Genomic DNA, 25,439 nt, shown 5'->3' on the forward strand with positions numbered 1-25,439 from the left:
AATCTTCTTTTTAGCTACCCAATAGTTATAAAACACTGTAAGTCAATGCAAGATATTTAGAAAACATTTACCACACAATTAAACAAGAAGACATATAACTAGCAATAAAAATAATGTAAAACAAAATGGTTCTCACTTGCTTTCTGAGGGTGATGCCCAATGTTAATCATATTCAGAGTAGACTCACTTAAAATCATGGGACTTAGGCTCATTTATTTCAATTGGCCTGTTCTAAGTATGACTTATTTGGCTCTCAGCCAAAATGACTAAAGGTAGGAGCTCAGGAGGCCTTTTGGGGGGAAGTGTTTCAAAGGGTTGTGTCCAATGCTAGTGCTACTCAGAGTAGACCCACTGAAGTTAATGGGCATGACTAACTTTGGTTCATTAATGTAAATGGATCTACTCTGATTAGAAAGCATTTGGATACAACATACCGGTAATGTTGCAGCACCCTAACGAAAAATACAGTTGCCTAAGTCAACAAATTTGTCCTCATGGGAAATGGATCAGGGCCTCTCTCCATTTTATGGGAGAAGGGTGTCATGTGGGGGGGATGCTGTACAAAGTACCCAGCACCCTAGATATATAGGGCTTTGTGCAACATAATTAATACCTTGAATTATGCCTGGAAACTGACAGGTAGTCAGTGCAAACAGCAGGGAGCAGGTTTTTAATGCCCCCTGCATTCACCAAGAGGGGGGTGAAAACATTTTGTACTAGCTGCAGCTAGAAAAAATAACTTTCTAAAGGAAATTGAGTGCTATGCTTTCAACTTTATCAAGAATGCCTTGTCCAACCAAAACCCTGGTTGGTCTGCAGCACTTGGGAAAGTTCACAGAATCAGATTGCTGGAGAATACCCAATGGTTCCTGCAGTACAACCCTTTGTTCCAACACAGGAAGGTATTCAATATCCACAACATCTCTGGAGATGCCTGTCCAACCAGATAGAATAATAAAAACATCACCCCAGGCAGGCAAAAATAGTTTAAATAGCTCTAATAGAAAGCTGTTGTAAGGAACTGATGCATGACAGAGTCAAGCAAGGAGGAGACTGTGGTCAATTCCATGTACTTTGTCTGTTGCAAAACTGTAATTACTGCAGATGTTTTTTCTTCCATGGGGGGTCTACCAGTAATTCTGTGCACCCTTGTACTTTTAAAACTCAGACAGCTTAATCCAATCTATTAAAAACCCAACCATTATAGTTTCAATAAAATACCCCTGCTGAAACTATGCAAGACTGCAAACCGCTTTCTGCATTGCTGATAGCTTAATGAAGCAATTATCACCTCTCTCCATCTTGTTTACTCAGTGATATTGAAAACCAGTTACTTTTCAACCATGCAAGAATGTATCTGTTTACACTGTTAAAACACCCAGCACTCTGGGGAATTCTGGTTAGATTGCAAAGGGGGGGGGGGAGGAAATTCTACAGGGAAAATTTAGGTGAAAACTTGCCCATGAGTAATTTGACTTAATCAGACTATTGGCAGGAAAGTTTTTGATGTATTACATAGTGGACATGCATCAGGGTTGCATTAATTTTTCTGTTATAAACAGCTAGGTTATCATTCATTTAATCAAATCCACTTATAGCAGCAAACACTCAAGTGATAAATTATTTCTCAGGACCTTCTCATGAGTTACATGGATTTTTGAACATAAGAAAACAAGGCGTCATACAAAATGTTTGCTGCTTGAGTCTGCTAGCTTGATTAAGTTTACTTGCCCCACTTCGGTTAGTTAATAAATCCATTAAAAGAAAATCCGATCACATTTTGAAAGACGTTTACTTAAAAAAAAACACCATGGCAAACAAGAATTTTGGCCCCAGCAACATCTTGGTTGCCCATAATGCACCATTGGGGGGGGGGGGGAAGAGAGATAAATTCCAATAAAACAAAGGTTACCTGATTGTTCTCCATACATCAAAACCATCTAAAGGCTTTGTGCCATTTGTAGACCCTCCAGCGAGCTTCACCAGGGTTGGCAGCCAATCAGAAATATGGATAAGGTCATGACTTTCCACTCCCTTCCGTTTCAGTAAAGGACTTGCAACAAATCCAGCTCCTCTCACTCCGCCTTCCCACAGTGTCCATTTTCTTCCTCTTAATGGCCAGTTATTTCCACCTGCCAGCGTTTGGCCCCCATTATCTGAAACATATTAAGCGGTAAGTATGGAGAAACCCTGTATTTATTTATTTATTTATTTATTTATTTATTTATTAAAAAAGCTTTATACATCTCCTTCATTGGAGTTTTCAAAGGAGAGGCTGGATGGCCACCTGTCATGGCTGCGTTAGTTGAGATTCCTGCTCTGTAGGTGGTTGGACTGGGTGATCCCCTTCCAACTCTACAATTTTATAATTCTATTATTCAGATGGTAGCAGTAGCAAATGGTGGTGTGCGGTGGCAGTGTTTATTCGACCTCCTGACAGATGGGTCACTGCTGTTTACTGGGAGGAAGAATGGAAAGACCACGGCAATGTGGACCAGGTCAGCAATGTGAAAACACACTTGCAGAACCAATATGGTGCTCCAGGTGTGTGTTTGCACAGTGTCAACCTCCTTGTTGCATTCCCACCCCACTTCTTTCTCTTAGTAAACACCAGTGACCCTGCTGCTGGGAGGTCAGGCAAGCACCATTGCCCCACATCATCATCTGCTACAGGGTTGCTGAGGTTTTTTTTATTAGACAACATTTCATAGCTAACATATCTGACTAACATTTATAAACAAGGTGTAGAGCACTGTATCTTAATAAGGAGTGCCCATAATTTAGTGGCAAAGAACAAGAACTGGCAACTCAGGTTAAAGTGTCAGGTAGCAGGTACTGGGGGAAATTCCTGACTGACTTTGGAGACCCACTGCCAATCAGAGTAGACAATATTGGGTTAGAGATGGACCAATGACATTCCTCAGCGTATGCATTACAACTATCATCATCACCATTATACTTCTTTATTCATTACACGTATATACCTCCAAGGTTCCCCCTCCCTATTTAATCTTCACAACAACCTTGTGAGGTAGGCCAGGCTGAGAAAAAGGGACTGGCCCAAGGGCACCCAATGAGTTTCATGGTTGAGTGGGGATTCAAACTCTGGTCTCCCAGGTCATAGTCTAACACTCTCACTGTTACATCCCACTGGTTCTTATCTAATGCATAATTTGAATGGTTTCACTTTGAAATGTGTATTTATTAAAAGAAATTTTTCACTTCCAAGATCCCAGCACTCCCATCTTTTTATAAGGGATCCTGTTAAGGGATCCTATTCACTTGTGATATACCTCCCACTGGGAGAGAATTCTACCTGCTTCTGGCTCTGCACTGCTCTACTTTCAAGTTTTATAAACATCAGTAAATACAGTTTCCCTTTGTTACTGGAGAAAAATCACACAGTAATGAAGGGTTCTGTTGCAATTTAATGCTCATTAAACAGGGAGAGTAAAGACCAATATTATTTTGTTCTGAAGTGGGTGGGTTGTGAGTAGGGCTGCAATAGTTGATCCACTGATTGATTCATCAATTCTAAAACCTTTTAATTGACTGAAAAGGTGTTCCTAATTCACTGGGCAGCAGACACTGATATACATTCTTAAAACCTATTATTTATGTGACTTATGAATGTGCAGGCTTCAAGTATCATTTAAAACAAGCATTCTCTCTAACACAAGAGAAATGCCTCTTCTATGGTAACACCATATACACACTTATATACACACATTGTCTAGACAAAAAGGTTGGATCCAGAGCTGCCTTTCTGCAAATCATCAACAGCCTAAGGTCTTCCACCCAGCAACCTTCAGGATCCTATGCACCATCATTATGTCACAAAGGAGAAAGAAATCTTGTAAGAACATCCTCTTTACTTTACTGCCTTGTGTATGAAATCCAGAAAATAAACACAGAAAGAGGCCTTTGAGATTCTTCTACCATTTACAGGATTTGATCTACAAGAGGTGGTGCTCTCTGGACCAAAAATACAGTGGCACCTCGGGTTACAGACGCTTCAGGTTACAGACTCCACTAACCCAGAAATAGTACCTCGGGTTAAGAACTTTGCTTCAGGATGAGAACAGAAATTGCATGGCGGCGGCAGCGGGAGGCTCCATTAGCTAAAACGGTACCTCAGATTAAGAACAGTTTCAGGTCAAGAACAGACCTTCAGAACGAATTAAGTTCTTAACCCGAGGTACCACTGTATAGAAATGGAAGACCTAGTCCTGGATCACCACCACCTTATCAAGTTTGGCAAGTAATGAATGTGTAGCTCGTTCTGTTGGTAGAACAGATTTTTGATACTTTTTTTGGAGGTTCACTTCTTTAACATGTAATCTTGCAACCTAAACGTTGGCTTCCAGGACTTGACAACTATATTGATCAGTGCTTCTGGTACAGATTTGTACTATAACCATGCAACAAGTACAACATGGCTTATTTCTGACCAGTTTTCTATACATGCTTGGCAATATGTGAGTCCACCAGACATCCTGGATTGTCCTGAAACTTTAAACTCATGAAGAAATTGGAGTCCAGGGCCAAAGGATTAACAATATCAAAGTCATTTCAGGCAAAATGATTGATAATGTTTTAGTCCTATCAGATTTATTGTAATGCAAGGGTAAGAACCCATTTCAGGACAACAGCCTCATGAATATTCTTGTTTTCTCATCACTTGATGATTCTGAGCTGAGTGAGCAAGCCTCCTCCATTGAAAAGGATTGTGCCTGATATCGAGTGATGTGAAAAATCTGGTGGTGGTGATTTGATGACTGACACACTTGTATGAGCCATTATGTGACATGTCCAGCCACCAAGTTAAAAACAAGTATGGGTAAACCAATCAGGAGTACTTTGATAGACTAGTCTACAAAAGTAAGTGTCTTGCAGGTTCTGATCCAGTGTCTGCAACATTTGCAGTGGGTCCCCATGGAGGCAGAAGCTTCTCATTCACCTCTATGAAGATGAAATACATTGGGTTGTATCCAGACTGAGTTAGTGCACTTGGATCCCATTAAAATCAATGAGAAAACCACACACACCTCCATTTCTATTTATTTCAGTGAGAATGAAATGCAACTAACATGGCTGTGGCTTAGTGGAAGAGCACAGTGTTCTGCATGCAGAAAGGTCTGAGGTCTATTTCATGACATCTCCAGACAAGGAAAAACTCCTGTGTGAAACCTTAGTGAGCAGCTGCCAGTCAGCACAGCCAGTATGGAGGCAGACGGACCAATGAACTTACTTAGTACAGCACACATTCCTAGGCCAATGGAAATGCCAATGAGCACATGGAACATTTCCCTCTACTGGGGTGTGTGTGTCTGTGTGCCCAATAATGCTGAACATGGCCCCAAAGTTTATTGTGCTTAATGGCATCTCAGGGCTTGAAGGGCAAGTGTATCTGAAGCGGTAAGTACATTAACAGGACAGCTAAACACGAACAATTTCATTACGCTTTGTAAACCAAATTGACATAATTCCTTTTGATGTGGCTCCTTAGATCTATGGGAGATTAACCAATTTGTGCTTCAGGCACGTGTGCCAGTCCCAAACATTTTCACCTCACACAAGCATATAAAGGGGGGGGGGAACCTCCTATATGTCAAGTGTGTCCTACACATGTTTACTAAATGCATAACTGCAATTAAAGACACGAGTGGATGCTTCTGCAATGGAGCTCCAATCTTCTGAGCTTCAATCAGCAGCTGGATTGGAAATCCAAGTCAGCTGATTTTCCTGATGATTAGAAGAAAAATACCAGACATGTAGAAGGCTGCATGATGGAATTACCTCCAAAGTCTGGATGACTAAAATAATACAGTGATCAACTTTATCCCACTGCAGTTCCCCTTTTCTTATTTCTTTTGTTTCCTCCAAATCTAGGGAAACAGTCCATATGGCAAACTTTTCAGCACATAATTAAATTATCTGCACTGCTTGTAGGAAGTTTCTTCCACCCTTCTCTCCAATCTTCACCTAAGAGCAACAGATTTCTTTTCATTTCCTCTACAACAAGGCACTGAAAGTGGGAACTCAGGCAGTTTATGTAGAATTTTGGCTGAAAAAATCATTATTCATGAACTTTGGACAGATGTTTCTCATGTCCCTAGAACTGCTTCAGAATTGCTTTATTAGTACAAGGTTTTTGAGAATCAGGACCTTGATTCAATTTTAGCCTTGCTAAAGATCTTATATGAATCAATAAAGCAGAAAAGCAGCCCCCTTTCTGCTCAGTTCCATCTGAAGACTTGCCAGATATCCTGGTACAGTGTGAGCCCATGAAGCTACAGGCAAGACAATGATAACTAGTATAAACTGGCTTATCAGCATGAACATCTTTTAAGAACTGCAAGGCAGCAAAATAATGAATGCTTGACCTGGAATAAACCAACATTACTAAATCAGCAAGAATCTGAAGAGCTCATGAAACAATCTTTGTGCTCTCTTCCTATGATCCAGTGCCATGTGCATACATGGATATCACAACAAGCTAAGAATATTCAGAGGTACATATTTAAAATTGGGGGTCTTAAAAACCACAAACTAGAATTGTAAAATTGGTTTCTAAACTGGGTTGCAGACTGTTTCTCTCTTTTAAACACACACACACACACCCCACCCCACCATACATGAAGTAAAAAGGAAGTTCTTTTCCAAAATAATTGCTGGTGGTCAAGATGCCATTAGCTGGGTAATCACCTTGATATTTTACACTAGATTCAAGATGACAGGCCATAATAAAATGCCAATGAGAGCAGGTAAGAAAGCTTCAAAGGTGTCTTAGAGAACGTGAAGCATGCCTGCTCACATTAGGAAAAGGAGCCATGCTTAGCTAGGTCACTGTTGTGTTTACTGACATAATCCCCATGAATTCCTCATTGTGTGCCCCTGAAGTAATTTGATCCTATTCCCTGTTATTTGAAATACAAATAGCTTACAATTCTAAGCTTCTCTTCACAATGGTGGATGAAGAAAAAACAAAAGCAAGTGTTAACTAACCTATAAAGCTAAATCCAAATACAGCAGTCAAGAAATCTTAATCTGGGTAGCTGCATCATGTAAATGATTGCTTAACCACCTATTAAATTTATTCTGTCCGTCTCTATTCTAGATGAAAGGATTGCCTTGCTGGAACTTTGCAAGATCCATTTCAGCCTAGCATTAGCTTTTCCACACAGATCAGCAAAGGTATACACTTGGCATGACTGTGACCATTGTTATTGTTGTTGTTTTTTGACCCTGGAATCTGGTAACAATGGAAATGTACCGCCATTGAGCACAGCCGTTCCACTAAGCTAACAACCATTGGAAGATCCTTCAAAGATTTGCCTAGCACAGGGATGGGGAAATCTGTAACCTTTCATTTGTTGTTGGGACTATGGGTCCCATCAGCCCAGCCAGCAAGGCCAATGGGCAGAGATGATGGGAGTTGTAGTCCAGTAACACCTGCCAACCTAGCAGTTCGAAAGCGCGTCAAAGTGCAAGTAGATAAATAGGTACCGCTACAGCGGGAAGGTAAACGGCATTTCTGTGTGCTGCTCTGGTTCGCCAGAAGTAGCTCTGTCATGCTGGCCACATGACCTGGAAGCTGTATGCCGGCTCCCTTGGCCGATAACGCGAGATGAGCGCCGCAACCCCAGAGTCGGTTACGACTGGACCTAATGGTCAGGGGTCCCTTTACCTTTACCTAACACCTGGAGAATCACAGGTGATCTAGCCCTTTTATAAGAAATCACAAACCAAATCATTTTGTGTGCGGACAGGCTTTTGATTCAGCGGATGCCTTTGCTAACAGAAGAAGGGAGTAAGATCTCTGTGTCCCCTAGAAATCTGCTCCAGAGAGTTAAGGGCCCCTATCATGGATGGTGGCACAGAGATCTGAAGAAGGAATCTCCAGGAACTGCCTCACCTCCTCTACTGTTAGTGGAGCCTTCCAATAGATCAAAGACTCCTCAGCTAACAGAAGGATTCCTTCCCTTTGCAGAACAGAACAGGTGGATACTGCAACCCCATCTAACCAAGCAACCATCACCCTGTTTTGAAGTAGTGAAAACCAAAAGTTAACTGTGCATTCATGTAGGGCTTGGTGTCGACTGTAGGAGTCCCTCTCAGTACAAAGTATTATTAGTAAATGACCTTCAAATCATCCCAACTTTATACTACTGTGTTGACTATTGTGTCAATTAAACATAGTGGAGTGCATGAACGTAATTATGAGTTATTGTCCCGTCCCATCCCGTCCCACCACTTATTTCAGTGTTCCTGTTTTAATACAGAACCAAACCAAGAAGCCTTCTCATTTTAATAAACAAAGCAACAGAAGTAATAAAAAATTGATTTCTTCTACTTCAAGCTATTCCAAGAATAAGAGATGCTGACACATGATTTCTGTCACCTGAGAGTAATTCAGTATGGACTATGTGCACACAATGTTCAGAGGAAAATAAAATATGGTGACTCAAGAGAGCTGAATTTTTCAATTATAATAGCAGCTAAGGTAAGGTTACTTTGCTCTGGAAAATAGCAAGTAAAAAGCCATTTCTGAGCACAAAGTCTCCTCCTAAAAATATTCCTGAATGTGCTCCTGAGATAAAAATGAACAGTCTGCAGGATTAACAAAAGGATGCATGTATCTCAGCCCTAAACACATAGCCTAGGACAGTGGTTCCCAACAGGTGGTCCGGGGACCCCCAGGGGTCCGCGAGCTATGCCAGAGGGGTCCGCAAGGTGCTATTAGAATAAAAAATATATTAAATATATTTTGTATGATAACAGATTTTTTGTTTTGGCCGCTTCCTGCATGAGCAGAGTCTAGCGCAAAACTAGAATTAGATAGAGGCAGTAGTTCTGCTGTATGCCGTTAGGTGGCGCTTTACAGACACTACTGTTTTGCAAAGAGGCAGCGCGCGCATTCTACTAACGCTCACCTCCTCAAGATGCTTTGCGCGCGTCAGCTTAATTTGTGCGCTACTGCGCAGGTACCCTGACTTCTCCATTCCCCTCCCTCCTCCCTGGCATGCGCTGCCTCTTTGCAAAACAGTAGTGTTTGTAAACAAAACGTTGTTTTTCGCGGAAGCTACAGTTCGCGTAGTTAAAAATGGACCGTTGGTTAAAAAGTGGTTCGTTAAAACGACAAAGGCCTACAGATGAAGAAGAAGATAATGCATTTGATGTTCAAGCAAGTAAGTCAGTGACTCTCGAACCGATCTTGTCAGTGTCCATTGAACCTAAATCGTAACTGTAAAAAACGTATAAATATAAAATATAAAAAGACTCTTAATTTGGCTCTCACTTTTTAATTTTAGGATTAGGAATTAATGGGGGTCCTTGTCACAATAGCGGCTCGAGGTCCTCGAGAAAATTTTGTTGGGAATCCATGGCCTAGGAAGAACCAGCAAGTAAAATAAAGAATGAGGTTTGTAGCAACTCCAAATATCACCACATCCACTATATTCATTTCTATATAACTGTAAAAATAAGCTCCCACATATGTGCAAAATATACTTTCCAAATGCAACCTTGTTTTCCTTCTGTCACATTCCTGCACAAGGTCTTGAACAAAGCAAATGGCTGTCCCACATAGTTAAGCTTGTTTTTGTTTTAATGTAGAATATCTGCAGATGCCAACCATTTTCTTGGATGGAAGATCCACCGGTTTCACTGGAACTTGCTTCAATGCAAGTTTATTTAGGAACGTAGCCAAAAACCTATGTCTACTGAATGGAATACTGAATTCTGAGGGTCAAAACCTGCTAAAATGTGGCTGGAACATTTATGTGTTCTTATTCAGAGAAGGAAGTTTATTTTGAATGCCCAGTTTGGGCATCCTCTTATGCCTTTTGAAGCAGTGTGTTCTTTTGGGAAAGGATATACTCATCTGGGTTTTTTTGGTTTTATTTTATTTTTTTAAGTTAAGGACCTAATTGAGATGTATATTTGTAATGCCTTCAAAAGGGCCATGGAGGAAATGAGGCCATTACTGCTGCACTTTCCCAGATGTTGTCTAAGAACTTCAGAAAGTCGAATATCACAATCTTAACACACTCTAAGCTGCGTGGAAAACACTTTTACAGTCAGAAATGTAAAATCTACTGAAGTACAGTCATACCTCGGTTTAAGTACGCTTCGGTTTGAGTACTTTCAGTTTAAGTACTCTGCGGACCCGTCTGGAATGGATTAATCCACTTTCCATTACTTTCAATGGGAAAGTTCGCTTCAGGTTAAGTACGCTTCAGGTTAAGTACAGACTTCCGGAACCAATTGTGTACTTAAACCGAGGTACCACTGTAGAGGCATAAGGGTGATTATTATCAAGACTGATGCATATGAGGGAGGCTGCTTTTAAACATCATTATAGATAACAGAAGGTTTTCCCCTATTTTTTCCCCCAGGAAAAAAACAACACACAAGATCTTGAGGAAATGAGCAGGGATTCCTATTAAGGTTGCCAGCTATATGAGAACGCTGCCTTGAAAATAAAGTGCTCTCCAAGAATACGCTCTCTGGCACAGCGGCACTGTGAAGGAGAGAGGAAATGATCTATGCATATTAACGCTTTGTGTCATGCCTTTCTTGTTTGGGGACGGCTGCATTTGGTCAACCAGATTACCTTGCTCTCCTCTCCTTCCTCCTCAGTTTATTTGAGGTGGACGGCTGTGGCTGCACATTGTCGCTTATCTTGCACAAAATAAACAGAACAATCTGGAGCTAATTTAAGCGGTTTACCATATCAGGATATGGCTGGGAAAGGCTTTAAGGCGGGGAGTGGGGAGGGAGGGCTCAAGGCGAACAATAGCTCTGTGAAGCTGAACAGCACTGAGCACAGGAAGGCTCTGCAGACAGCCTGGCAGACAGCTGTCAGCCATTCCAATAACAATCCCTGCAGCCAATGAAAACTGGCCAGCATCTAAAGCCCCCCAAACCAACCCAGGAACACCAACAATAAAAACAAAGGATTAAACATTTCAGCATTAGTGGCATGAGTGACATGGCTGTAGCTCAGCGTCAGGGAATTGCTCAGCTGCTAGTGTGGTGCTGTTTTTCTCCTGCAACGATTCTCAAATAAAGAGCAGCTGTAATTACAGTACCATATCTTGTAAAGCACAGGCCAAAACCCAAGGAAGTGGCTTTATTTAGTGTGAACTATAACTCCAGTCAGCAGATCAGACCTATTTACATCTGCTTTTCAAATCAGTTCCCTTCTCTGATGCCAGGAGTGGCATGTATGTATGTATGTATGTATGTATGTATGTATGTATGTATGTATGTATTTAAAAACCCCATCTCTAAACAACAGGATAACACAAAATGAGAAATTTAATCCACGTGGTCCAATTTTCTACAGACCACGACAGGAAAACAACAGATCAATGTTGTTGGTCCAAAATTTATTATCCTCTTGTATGACTCCAAGTATAATATTGGCCAGCACATTCTACTTTATTATTCCAAATAGCTATGAAATGGCTCAATTTCTCCATAAAACAATTATCCACCCGCCTGCCTCCTTTTACTCTAATGACATTGGTCTCTCTCTCTCTCTCTCTCTCTCTCTCACACACACACACACACACACACACACACACACACAATCTCTAAGTCCTCTAACTGCCAGTCTGTGATGGCGGGATGGGTTTATTTTTTTCTATTTCTAGTATATGGCCATTCGTGCTGCTATTAACAAATGGATAATCATTTCCATCTCTTCACAAAGATCTAAATAACTCACAAAAACAGAACAATGCAGCCAATGGACCTAGTGGTAAAACATAACCCATCATATCATTGATTTTATAAAGGATTTAATTCTAAAAATTTATAATCTTGGAACTTGTTCAACAAATATGATCTATATACATTCCCGGAACACTGCAGTTCCAACAGTCATATCCTTGTTAATTGTCACCAGGACAGTATCCATGATGTTTCTCCAGTATTTGGCCAAAGCTTGCTCTATCAAATTTACTTTGCTTTATGACAGTAGATAATAGTAGTAGCTGTTGTTGTTGTGAGGGATTTGTTCCTGCCTAGTATATAGGTCGTCCCCCCCCCCTGTAGTGGGGGCATTGAAGTGAGCTCCTTCTTCCAAACCTTCAGCAAGCAGGAAGTTCTCTAACAGGAAGTCCATCACAAAAAAGAAGGGAGGATGCAACATACAGATACCGCCTACTTTTATAAGCTTCTGTGTACAAAGATCTCAGCTCACACTGGGGGTTCCATGCATGATGAGATTGATTGGTTTTAGCTAGTAATGGTCCGTTATTTATGAAATTTCTAACTATCAAGATATTTTTGATACTGCTTCTGAAGTATTCCATATATCAATTAAATTAAGAACACAATAGCTCAGTTGGTAGAGCATAGATCAGCCAGTAGAGCATGAGACTCTTAATCTCAGAGTCGTGGGTTCGAGCCCCACATTGGGGAAAAGATTCCTGCATTGCAGAAGGTTGAACCAGATATCCCTCACAGTCCCTTCCAAAGCTAGAATGATTCTATAAGAGCAGTGCTGCTGTGTCAGGCCAGTGACCCATCTAGTCCAGTATCCAGTTCTCACACAGGCCCATGGAAAACCTACAAGTACAACCTGAGCACAACAGCACTCTCAAATTCTGATCTATAAACGCTTAGCTTAAACATTTGTGATGTTTCTTGAATGCTGGTGAGAAATTGTTGTTGTTAATGTTAGTGAGAAATGTTGAAGTGCTTCCACGTTGCAACACATCGTCTCAAATCAAGCTATTGCATGAAAAAGGACATGCTTTGAGAGGTGAGACAATAAGGCCTATCCTCCCCACTGACCTTGGCTGGAACCAAATGCCACTTGGTTTTCTCCTGCCCTATCCCTTCAGAAGTGCTTTATTTTGTGGTGTTCCACTTGGTTCTTATGCAACCTTAATGCAACGGGTGGAAATTGCTGGTCCCTGGATATGCATCATTTCTTATTTCCTCCTTTTATCATGTAACTTATATGGCAATCTATTATATAAATGTAGCAAATCAGTGAATGATTGAATGAAGCTCCCTAACTATTCAGGCACTTGCAGTCATCTTTCTACTTTTGAATTTTTTTCAGATCATACCAAAAAATCATGGGTGTCTAACTTGGCCAGTTCACCGCAGAATTCTACTAGTGTGCTATTTATATTAATCATCTGTGAAAGCAAAGCAGAAGGCTTGAGAGTTAACATTTGTTCCTTGTTTTGCCAATTGATTAGTGTCTTTCAGAATGTGCTAACAGCTTTTAGCAATTTTTAGGATGGGAGACTTGCTGGGGTGGGTGGGTGGATGGCAGCCTTGACAAGATGGCAAAAGCAGAGTTGATAGGAAATCTCAGCTGAAAGCTAACCCTGGAACATGTAGTACTGGACAATACCTTGCACAGCAGGGAACCTGACTGGATTGGATAAGTATTGTTCAACCCTCAAGTAGACTGTGTCTCCATAAACTTAAAAGGATTTTAAATCATCTTTGTAGCCTGCCAATTTTTTGCAAGTTCTGAGAGATGTGTAGGGCAGATGGTTAAGTACAGAGCAAAGAGAAGCATATCCTCAGAATAAAGCTGTGCATTGTGGATGTGTGAAAGCCATCTTTTCATTTACACACACACCCCTGCAAAAGCATATATGCAATCCTAACAAAATGCATGTAAATAACTCCTATGGTATCACATGCACACAGCTGGGCTCATTTCACTTCACTATATTCATTCAAAAGCACAGATCTCTTTCTCTGAATCATGTGGCTTTTTGTTGCATGGTTATCATAGCAATCTTCTCAACAGACATGTCCAGGACACATAATCACAGATTTGAAGAACACGTCAAGGCTTTTGACAGACTTAGATAGAATTGCCTGCAAGCCAAAGATACACACTACAAAGATCTACACTAGCTAGAACAGGCTTCCTCTACCTCGGCCCTCCAGATGTTTTTGGCCTACAACTCCCATGATCCCTAGCTAGCAGGACCAGTGGTCAGGGATGATGGGAATTGTAGTCTCAAAACATCTGGAGGGCCGAGGTTGAGGACGCCTGCTCTAGAAGCTGTGGCTAGTTACTATCCCACCCTCCAAAAGCATTTATATACCTGTCAGTTGTTCCTATTGGCTGTTAAGGAGCATATATGCCCTATGTGATAGCAGTACACTGTAGTGGCCAGCTTGTTGCATCCCATGCCTCTGCTTCTACATGCAGTTACATGCAGCAATGTAGACATTCGTGGCACCTTTTCACATGCCAATTCATCTAGGTGTGAAGCAAGCCCTACATGTAAGCTTGGTTTATAAAGATAAACTGTATTGTCTTCATTAAAGAAATAAAGAGCGGGCCATGTGTGTGCATCAACTTTTTGCTTGTTTATCACAAGTAGTTTGGGATGTTGTTTGTGACATTGTGCACAGACGCGGGTACCAGTGCAGCTTGGCCTAAGCCATGGGACCTGATTAATCAAACAAGAGCACACAACCAGCTTTTGAGCAGCGGTGACAGATCGGCTTGTACTATGTCAAGAAAAAGACAGGCTATTAATTAACTAGAAAATCATTTGTCGGTTTTAAGATTTCAGCAGGCTTGTCGCAAGTCCTAACATTTCACTGTCTTATTCTGCACCATTTATGGAACCTGTGAAATTATGCAGAACAATAAAAGGCGAAGCTGTTTCCATGCAGGAGAAAAACAAAATAGCTTCTCAGGGAATTATAAAAACATTTAGAAACTAAGGCATCCTTGTAGAAGGATATGCCAAATGTAGTATTTATTAATACAACTGACATATTACAGAGGTGGTGGCCAGAATTCTATAGTTAATAAAGAACGTGACAGACATATTTACTAAACATATATCTGAAACACATTTGCTCGGAAGAGTCCAAGTTTCCATTTCAGTGTAAGTTACTTTGGGACAAACCTTTTTAGGGGCCTAACTACACATTACACAGACATGCATGTAACAAAACCTCAAATACCCTTATACCCTTTCTTCAGAGGGATCAAAACTGATTTTGAGGAAGGGAGTGATTAGGAGCAGAGAACCAGTGGGGGGTGGGGGGGAGGCGTGTTTATCCCTTTTTCCTATCTGTTGTTTCCCTGGTCTAAAAAACCTCATTCCTAAAGGAACAAATAGGGGATCATATCTGCACATAGTGAGGCCCTAATAATCTATTTGATGAAGTTTAAGCTTCCAGGAACTCCTAACCTCCAGTAGGGTGGAGACACCTATCAAGCCAAAATGGATCTACATGGTTTTCTGACTGTTCTGAGTAAGTCCCCATTGCCTCAAAGTCCTGGTTGATCTCTGGATTAGAGAAGCAACTTGGACAGATGACACAATTGCTCCTGAGAGCATCCTCTTTCTGTGGACGAAGGCACATTTTGGTTTTCCAGGGAGCTCAGGGTAATGAAACAACAGGGTGCCTAGAGTGAAGGTGGGGCGGACGCACCCAAAATTGGCATAAGTAGAGCTCCTATTAAGCCCTGCAGATCAGATTGAGGGGGTGCCAGGCTCCATGGGTTGGAGAAGGGGGAAGATCTCATTGCACAAGCAGACCTTGCTTCATATATGCAACAACTTAGTTGAAACCCACCCACAATTTTGTTCCAAACAATGTTGGGCAGCAACCGAGCAGAATCAGATAGCATTTATTTTTTTCTTTTAAGTAGAGAAGAAGAGCCTTGATGGATCAGACCAAGGGCCAATATCATACAGAAGATGAATATGCATCCACAGCAGCCTGGTGCATATGTAACAGTAAACCAGAATTAAACCAAGTATGGCTTACTGGAAATGAACAAGCATGCTGGTGTACACTGTTCAAATCACACACACCCTATACCTTTTGCCATGTCAGGGGAAAAACAAAACCAGACTGCCGGCTTAGCTTTCCATGTGAACCATGGTTTGTTGTTGGTTTGCCCTTGTGGTTGTCTGGAGTGAAACAAAACACAAGGACTAGTTTGCATGTACAGTCATAAAGGTTTAAGTACGCTTCGGTTTGAGTACTTTCAGTTTAAGTACTCCACAGACCCATCTGTAATGGATAAATCCACTTTCCATTACTTTCAATGGGAAAGTTCGCTTTAGGTTAAGTACACTTCAGGTTAAGTACGGACTTCCAGAACCAATTACACTCATACTTTGGGTTAAGTACGCTTCAGGTTGAGTACTCCATGGACCCGTCTGGAACGGATTAATCCACTTCCCATTACTTTCAATGGGAAAGTTCGCTTCAGGTTAAGTACAGACTTCCGGAACCAATTGTGTACTTAAACAGTGGTACCTCTTAAACAGTGGTAGCTCCGGTCGGATCCTGAGGTTTCCGCAACTGGAGGGACCACTTCTGCGCATGCGCGTGGGGCGGTACACCACTTCTGCACATGCGTGTGTGGTGAAACCCGGAAAAATACTTCCGGGTTTGCTGCGTTCGCATCCTGAAGGATACACAACCGGAGGTGTGCGTATCCAGAGGTATCACTGCAATACTAAGTCAGCACTCTCATCTGTTTCCTCCCAGTGCAACAAAGGGAAAAGGAGGAGGGCAGAGACAGTATGAGTCGCATGTACTAGTGTGCTTGCTCATTCCTGGTAATCCATACTTCGTTTAACTCTGGCTTACTGTTTTGTGCAAACATGGCCAATAAGTAATATGCCAATATATTACTATCAACCAACTAGCAGAAAGAGGCACACTGCATCTGGAATCCCTCTGTGGAAAAAAGGAACCAAGTCTGAACTATCTATATTAGGAACAATAAAAGAGAGACTAAATATGTCAAGAATTATAGAGGGTGGTGCTGATATGGAATGTCTGAAACATTTAGTTATTAAAAAGGCATGAGGCTGAGGACTGGATTGAAGCAAGGGGCAAGCCTACAAGCAGCTCTTCTGTACACTTCAGCTTGGATGAAGCATTTAGAACCGGCTGCCAAAGATAGCAATAAAAGCACGTCATTTCCCCCCATTATTAGTTTTTTTATTGTGTGGGTGAATCCTTCCAGTGCTTATGAAAGGGGTGGATTAATAGTATTTACTACAGCTATGCAGCCTCTATGAAAGCTCCAATTCATAGCTCAACCAAGCAAGTTGATTTCTGACCTCTGGCATTCCCATTGAACTGGACTCTTGAACTTATGCACCAAACAATTTAAGACTGTGTGTGTGTGTGCGCGCGCGCGCACGTGCGTGTGTGCGCACACACAGATGTGTGTGTATGCTGTCTATAATCACTTGCAGAATGGGCCTCTCTATACTCCCACTGATGCCAGACATTTAACGAATACATCAAAGACCTACACTGTGCACAAGCAGCTCAAGGTATGTATCTGCGAAGACCGCTGTCCTCAGTTTGAACTCCAAAGCTCCTCCCCAGTCACACATATTAAGAATCAATTCATCATTTCAAATCTTAATCTGGTTGCATAGGATCTGTAGAACACTGCAGTCCTCTCTAGGGGCAAACAATATGGATCTTTGTAGGGTCCCAGGCATACATCAACTAATTGCTAGTTGGTAATGAATAAAATGGAAACTCAGCTTCATTCTGCAGAACAGTGATCCCCCCCCCAGTCCACTATATTTACACACAGTAGCATTTTAGTGTCTTTACACCAAAGCAGCAAAAGGCTGTTGTCTTCTGAAATTTGCACATTAAACTACTTACATTCTTATAGGTTGTTTTAAAACAATGCCACCATAATTTTATTATACCTTTTGTTATACTGGTATCATTCAGCTGAAATTGAACCAACTCAGGATTAGACTCATGCATATTTCACTATATTACGGTATTTATTTAGATTAATAGCCCAACCAAACCCGAGTGGAGTTTTTTAAGAGGAGTAAAAAACAAAGAGGACTCAGAGCAAAATAAAAAGAAGTCCCTTTTCCAACTTATCTCTGAACTCCAAAGGCCATCTCAAAGAGTAGGCTATGTTTCAGAAAGAGCTACCAACATGAGTTTGACCAAACTGCGGGAGGCAGTGGAAGACAGGAGTGCCTGGCGTGCTATGGTCCATGGGGTCACGAAGAGTCAGACACGGCTAAACAACAACAACAATAGAGAAGTAGGTTCTATGGCTCTATCAGATCCCAATTCATATCTTTCCTCAACCATAAGGTGACTGTAAGATACCCAAAGTCTCTCTGCGACAGTTGCACAATCCCCTGCAATATGGAGATAATCACGCTAGCCTTCCACAGATGGCTACTGTGAGGGTTATTGGGACAAGGTATGTGTAGCTCTTTGTGAACAACTTAAAACTGGTACTATACAAGTGTTACACTTGTCTGGGTGTGGGTGAGGGGCAAAAGGAAATGTAATTCTATGCATGTCTGTTACACTTTTATCCAACCCCAAGCAGCTCATGGGTTCGCCCAATTATGTCCTCACAACAACCCTGTGAGGTAAAAGCTGGGCTGAGACACAGCGATTGCCTCAAGGCCATGCAAGTGAGCTTCACAGTTGAGTGGGGATTTGAACTTGGGTTCGGCAGTCGTAGCCTGACGCTAGTCTAATCGTTATACTGCATCAGCTCTTGTTGTCACAGGACCAAATTACTCTCTGGCATTTCCACCTGCAGAAGAAGGCCCAACACAAACACTCTCCAGGATGCCAAATAGGAACAGGATGTTGATTAGTTTGTAGCAGCCGTTGGCGGAGGGGGACGTACACAGATTGTTTTGTTTGCCGCCCTTGGGAGGAACACTGTGACAAAGGCTGATAACTCCTAGTGTTAGCGGTAAAAAGGGCCACACTTTGAACCAACAATGCACGGTGGAAATAAATTAGTATGTGGGCTCTATCAAACATCATTGTTACAAGAGAAGCCCTACTTCGCATCTTATGGCGCCCTCTTGTGGCAATGATCAGGTACAACAGAGACACCCTTCCCCATCATTTTATTTTTCTGCCTGGAACAGGTAAGTCTGTTGAATTTCTGCCTATCAAGCCACCGTTTAGCCTCTGTTAGGTGGAAGCCTCACTTATTGCTTCCCACACTTTCCGGTATTTAGCACTAAAACAGAAGCATGTTTACTATAATATTTGACTGCGTGGGTACACAATAAGAAGCCACGACAAACAGCAGGCTAAGGGCCATAGCTCAGTGGCACAGACAGCATCTGCTTGGCATGCAGATGGTCCCAGGCTCAATCTGTGGCATCTGTGCGAGCCTCACACAAGGATCCAGTTCCCCACTTCAGAACTCCTGCCCCTGCTCCAGCACACGGAAACTGCCACTGCAATTTTGGCTACAAGTAGGATTAATTGCAGTAGTATTTATCAATGTAAATGCTGCAAATTGCCCTATCAAATCAAGACTGCAACAAAGCAAAACAACTTGGGTCTTTTTTCCCCAGGTGTTGTACAAAGAAGAAGCACATGTGTTCTTTGGTTGCAGGGTCTCACCGATGCAGCCTTAGCTCTGGACTGCTTTTCTTCTCAAGGGGTCACCAACGTGGTGCCCACAAATCTTTCTTAGCCCCCTCCAACTGCCCTTGCTGACAGAAGCATTCTGTTGTAGCCAACAGAATGGGTAGCTGTGCGTTTGGATTGCAGGGATGGTTTATTAAGAGTTTTATGGGGGGTTTTCTTTGGGGGGGGGGTTACATTCCTTACACAGATACCAAGTAAGCCTTTAGCATTCTTTCCCAATCCCAATCTCCATTTCCCCTGCTAGATAATCAGCTTAATAGCCAATAGAAAATTGCCAATAATATGTGCATATATCTAATTGTTAATCTTACCTGTAGAAAATATTAGAACCGTGTTGTTCCAAAGGCCGTACTTCTTCAGGGCTGCTGTGACATTTCCCACAGCTTCATCCATGATGGACACCATTCCTGCATATTTGCGTCTCTTATTGTCTTTGATAAAAGAATATGGCTCTATGTATTTCTCAGGTACTTGAAGAGGCTCGTGGACTGATTGCAGAGCAAGGTAGAGAAAGAGAGGCTGTCGCAGAAAAGGCACAACACCAAAAAAAAGGGACCGCATCATTAAATGCCATAATCAGCATAATCCTGGCTGATAAGCTTCCAGCTGCAGCTACTGGCTTCCTTCCTGCCTTCTGTCTTCAGTTCTCAAGGATAAAAGAATATTTAATTGAAGACATCCCCATTTTTTATGATGTTGCCAGACTGCACTGGCCCCAGCCAGAATGGCCAGCAGTCAAGGATGATGAGAGTTGCAGTCCAACAACATCTGGAGGGCCATAAGCTGATCTAGCTCCAGGCAGACCTTCAAATTCAATTTTTGCTTTCATTAGAGAAGTCTAGAAATATTTAAGAGCGGGGCACACCAGTAATTGGGTCAGACATGCTACATTAGTGGTGTGGGACAGGGAGTACAATTTGTGTAATCTGCCTGAGACATCTTTTAAAGATGAAACTTTCTTTTCTCAGTTTTTCCTGCGCCACTAAGGCTGGACTTCTCCCTGTTAGTACCTTATGGTATTGTATTGTATTGTATTGTACTGCATCTTTGATTTCTTTTTGTGGTTTACATTGATAGTTTTTACTGCTTATTGCTTTGAGATGTTTAACATTAAGTGGTTTAGATGAATATTTAATAATAATGTTAATATTTAACATTACAGTGGTACCTTGGTTCTCAAACTTAATCTGTTCCGGAAGTCCGTTTCAAAACCAAAGCGTTCCAAAACCAAGGTGCGCTTTCCCATAGACAGTAATGCAAAACTATCTAACGAGACCATTGAGCCATAAAATGAAAGCAATAATCAATGTAAAGTAAAGGTAAAGGTACCCCTGACCGTTAGGTCCAGTCATGGATGACTCAGGGATTGCGGCGCTCATCTCACTTTACTGGACGAGGGAGCCGGCGTTTGTCCGCAGACAGCTTCCGGGTCATGTGGCCAGCATGACTAAGCCGCTTCTGGTGAACCAGAGCAGCACACGGAAATGCCATTTACCTTCCTGCCAGAGCGGTATCCATTTATCTACTTACACTTTGATGTGCTTTCAAACTGCTAGGTTGGCAGGAGCTGGGACCGAGCAATGGGAGTTCACCCCGTCGTGGGGATTCAAACTGCCAACCTTCCAATCGGCAAGCCCTAGACTCTGTGGTTTAGACCACAGCGCCACCTGCATCCCTAATAATCAATGTACTGTACTATAAAATAAATAAGACAGTATTGTAGATGATAAAAATATTTTTTTCTTACCTACACTGATGATAGTCATTTTTTGGATGGGGGGCTTTTATCCATTTCCGCAGTCATACAATCTGTGTATCTGAAGAAGTGTGCATGCACACGAAAGCTCATACCAAAATAAAAACTTAGTTGGTCTTTAAGGTGCTACTGAAGGAATTTTTTTTATTTTGAATCAATCAATCAGTAGCTGAACTGGGTTCCACACAGTCACAAAAACAAATTAACCGAAAAAGCCACAAAAACGCAAATTAAATATCAAAAACAAAAGCGCCAAACTTAATCCATTCTGGAAGTCTGTTTGACTTCTGAAATGTTCAAAAAACAAGGCGCAGCTTCTGATTGGTGCAGGTGCCCCAGAAATACCGGTAACAGTCGACAGCCGCATCAGACGTTCAGCTTCCAAAAAATGTTCAAAAACACTTACTTCCAGGTTTTCGGCATTTGAGAACCAAGGTACCACTGTACTGATATTTAATAATAGTATCTAATTGATCACCCGGTTTAACAATGTATTGATATTAATAATATCAATGCAATATTACAAACATATATGGTTTTCTACCAAGGGCAGCATACATAACATATATGGTTTTCTACCTAAAGGCAGCATACATAAGGTTATTCCAACTTTATCTCTACACCAACCTTAGGTAATGAGAGACCTAAGAGGGATGTGGCAGAGGCATACATGGAAATCCTTTGCAGGTGAAGTCGGTTCCACTGAGTTAAAGGGGGTTGTTTACCAGACCACCATGTATAGGATTGCAGCCACAGTGACTGCCACAGGGAGCCAGTGAACGAAGAAGGAACTGGACCCATGCAACCATCAAGCACAACACTATTCACAGCATCACACTGGCAGCCACAGGTGACACAAGCAAATAGCACTGGAACAAGTTTTGCCGCCAAGATTTAAACAAACTAATATTACAGTATTTTGAAGCTGCTCTATCAAATTTCTCATACAAGAAGCAGAAAAACCGAAGAATGTGTTTGAGAAATTGAATTCAGTTTCTTTCTGATCTTTTTGTAGGACAGCCCTGTCAAGGTTTCCCCCTAATACATTGTTAAATTCCCTTACGACTATAATGGGACTAAGAACAGGTAGCTGCACCAAAGCGTCTGATCATAAATGCATCAAAATGTATTAATTCCAACTTTATATTTTAAGAAAGAGAATTGTACCTTCTCAGCCTGGTGGTTAGCTATAAGATCTACTGCTCTTTTTGCAAACACATTAGTAGAGTACATGTCTTTAAATCCATCTGCAACTTTTTCTCCCTCTCGAAAATCAAGAGCACATCGAGTTACGTTCTTTGCTTCGATGGCCACACAGCGCTCGTGAGAATAGTAATCTTCACTTCCAAGAAGGTAACCTAAAAGAGAGAGAGATTAATTCTCTCTTTTTATGTATTCAATAAATTTATGTATTTATGTATTATGTATTACATTTCTCTTTCCAGCCTTCCTCTCAAAGGAGCCCCAAGGAAGCAAACATCAAAATGTTTAAACAATACAATTTAAAATAAAACATATTTAAAACATTAGCAAACAAATAAAAAAAATTTAAAAACTTTTAGAGTATCCAAACCATTTAAAAACAATCACATACCCTCAAAGCTGCAAATTTCATGCTTGCCATGGTCAGTATCCTTCAGCCTGGATAAACAGGAATGTTTTTAAATTGATATTGAAAGCCAATAATGAGAGAGAGAGATATGCCTCACCAGGGAAGGGAGGGCATTCCACAAATCGTGTCCTCCCTCAAAGAGGGCACGCGTTGCGGTGCGACCTGGCAACCAAACCCTGTGTTGTGGGTGGGTACGATTGGATAGCCACAACACCCTATTGGTAGGTCCCTTGATGCTGGGTTGAATCAAGCCAATGAGACGCTAGTCAAACTGATCAAGGGACCTATATATGCCTATGCACGTGACCCAGAGCTTCCTCTTTTGGTCAGTGCATCGGAACACCCGCCCACCTCTCCCATTTTTAGGGCTTGTGTGCTTGACCTTGCTATGCCGTCGTGTGTTGTTGGGACAGGGGCATGGCAGGAATTTTCCCCACTTGGCTGATTGGCTGGTGCCATCTGGGTTTCGCCTGCCATGTAGCAAATTGTCACAATTTGTAAGGTTGCGGATAGGCTCTGGTCCAGGTGATAGGGATGGGGGAACGCTCTCGCCATCCTTATGTGAAGGGTATTCCGTTAAAGGAATACAGGGACTCAATGGTTTGGTCAACCTTGAGAGGGGTTGTGCCCATGCCTGAGTCCAGGGGGACATCTGGGTGGTGAACATAGCATGTCCCCGGCTTTTTTTTCTATGCTGGAATGCCTGTGACAATTTCAGTAGGAGAGTCTTTAAAAGCAGAATGTCAGTAAGATTCGGAGCTCCCTTTGTAGGTCAGTAAAAAGGAGGAATTTACCTGGTCTGGTACACCTGGGGGAGGGGGCAGAATACCAGGACTAAATAGGATTGTTTTTATAAAACAAGTCAACAAATCATTTGGCAAACTCTCTCATCCACACCATTAAAAAACTAAAAACAAAAACCATTATACATCTGCTTCCATGCTTGCATGGTTAATAGGAGTCCAATGGCACTTTTAAATTGGCAAGTGCATGAGAGATTTTGAAACTGAAATTATGGAATGTCAAAGATGAAAAGCCACAGCAGCCAAGATGGTTTGAAAAAACAAAAGAAAACAAAAACCCTATAATAATTCTTGCAGCTGAAGCTAGAATTACTAAGCTATTTATATGTTGCAAAGAGTATTTTTCATGCAAGCTATTCAAACATTTCCAATCTCCTGCTGACACCAACTGGTGAGTTAGACAGTCTCTCCAGAATAAATGATCCCCATTTCCAAACAGAACAAAAGGATTTCCAAATAAAATCTTTCTACAGCTAGCTTACCACGAATTAGTGCCGTTTAACAGACACAAATACACACATCTGGATTGACACCAATGGATAATAAGAGTTAATAGGCAGCTCCTCCGGTTTTCAGTCACAAGGAGCAAACGAAAGTCCTATATTTCTTTATTATATTTAACAAAATATTTATGCCACTTGATTTTAAATAATTTAGAGATTTTATTACAAACAAAAACAGAATTATCAATAAAAGGTAGGCAAAAAGAGATATTAAACATTCAAAGATAATTAAAATTAGCAGTGTACCAATGCCATGATATAGCATGGGTTACACCCTCAGTTACCTAAACATGGCCTTTGAAGTTTCCACTTTTTAATTTTTTTCCTGGAATTCCACCTGACAACACTGAAACAACACTGTGTAAGGAGCTTGTGTTAACTGTGAAAAGTGCACATTTCTATACAGAAGGGGAAATCCTACAATGCATTTTGTTGTCTTTCAAAATTGTATTAGGGGGAACCCCTCAATTTGACCATTAGGGCTATTGTACCCAAGTCTTTCCTAGTCTTCGCCAGGTTCAGATCCTACCATCTTAAATTCCCTCACCCAGTTCTATTATCAGTTTGCAATCAACATGTGACATCCAGTGTTACAGAAGGAGACTTCTGTTTATGCAATGGGGCTTGCCCTTTTCCTCTTCCTTCTGCCCCCATGCTCCTTCAATAGATTTTTAGGGCATGCAGGAGGCTGCAGTTGGGGCAGGGAGGAATCTGGTCCACTAACTGAGCCTCTTCGGCTGGATTCTGTTGTTAAGCTTAGCCCCAAGGCTTTTGCACCATGCCCAGACATTTCCTACCTCTTTCCCCTTTTAAAAAACTTAAAATTTTGTGGTTTCTAACTTGCTTATTAAGCAGTTTTCCCTGACGGTCAGCCTAAATCTGTACATACCGGTATAAATTAGCATCTGCAAATGTTATGCAAATTTGTGTCACGGTCCTGTGCCTTTAGCCTTTTAAGGATTTAGCAATGCCCTTGGCTGGATTGCACCCAAGATTTTCATTATAATTCATAACTCGTATGCATGGCCATCCATAATAGTAAAATGATGGAACAAACCAAGAACAAAGACATATGGACCCCAAAGACAGCCAACAAGAGCCAAGTAAAAAGCAGGCAACTTCTGCTCCATTTTGGCGTTTTATGTACAAGCATGTGACAATATTGTTTCTGGGAGACAGAGATATTTCCTGTACCATAAATGTGTTCCATACACATTTTTGCTTATTTCTGAATGGAAGGCAGAAGAAAAATCAAATCTATTCAGTATTTCATACATTCCACGCATTTACACTGTATACTTTTATTTTTCTTATGTGAGTTTCAGGGA

At 41.4% G+C, this 25,439-nt stretch overlaps 1 protein-coding gene across 1 annotated transcript in view; it reads right to left on the reverse strand.

The window, feature by feature from the left end:
• The window catches only part of ARSB (arylsulfatase B), a 67,318-nt gene that overhangs the window by 29,716 nt on the left and 12,163 nt on the right, over positions 1-25,439 (reverse strand). Inside the window, exons 3-5 of the mRNA XM_035099802.2 lie at positions 22,361-22,551; positions 19,749-19,956; positions 1,913-2,156 (exon numbers count right to left, since the gene is read on the reverse strand). Of these exons, the coding sequence (XP_034955693.1) occupies positions 1,913-2,156; positions 19,749-19,956; positions 22,361-22,551 (643 nt within the window). The remainder of the gene's footprint in view (positions 1-1,912; positions 2,157-19,748; positions 19,957-22,360; positions 22,552-25,439) is intronic.

Source organism: Zootoca vivipara, chromosome 11 (genome assembly GCF_963506605.1).
Source record: "Zootoca vivipara chromosome 11, rZooViv1.1, whole genome shotgun sequence".
In the NCBI taxonomy this organism is placed as follows: Eukaryota; Metazoa; Chordata; class Lepidosauria; order Squamata; family Lacertidae; genus Zootoca; species Zootoca vivipara.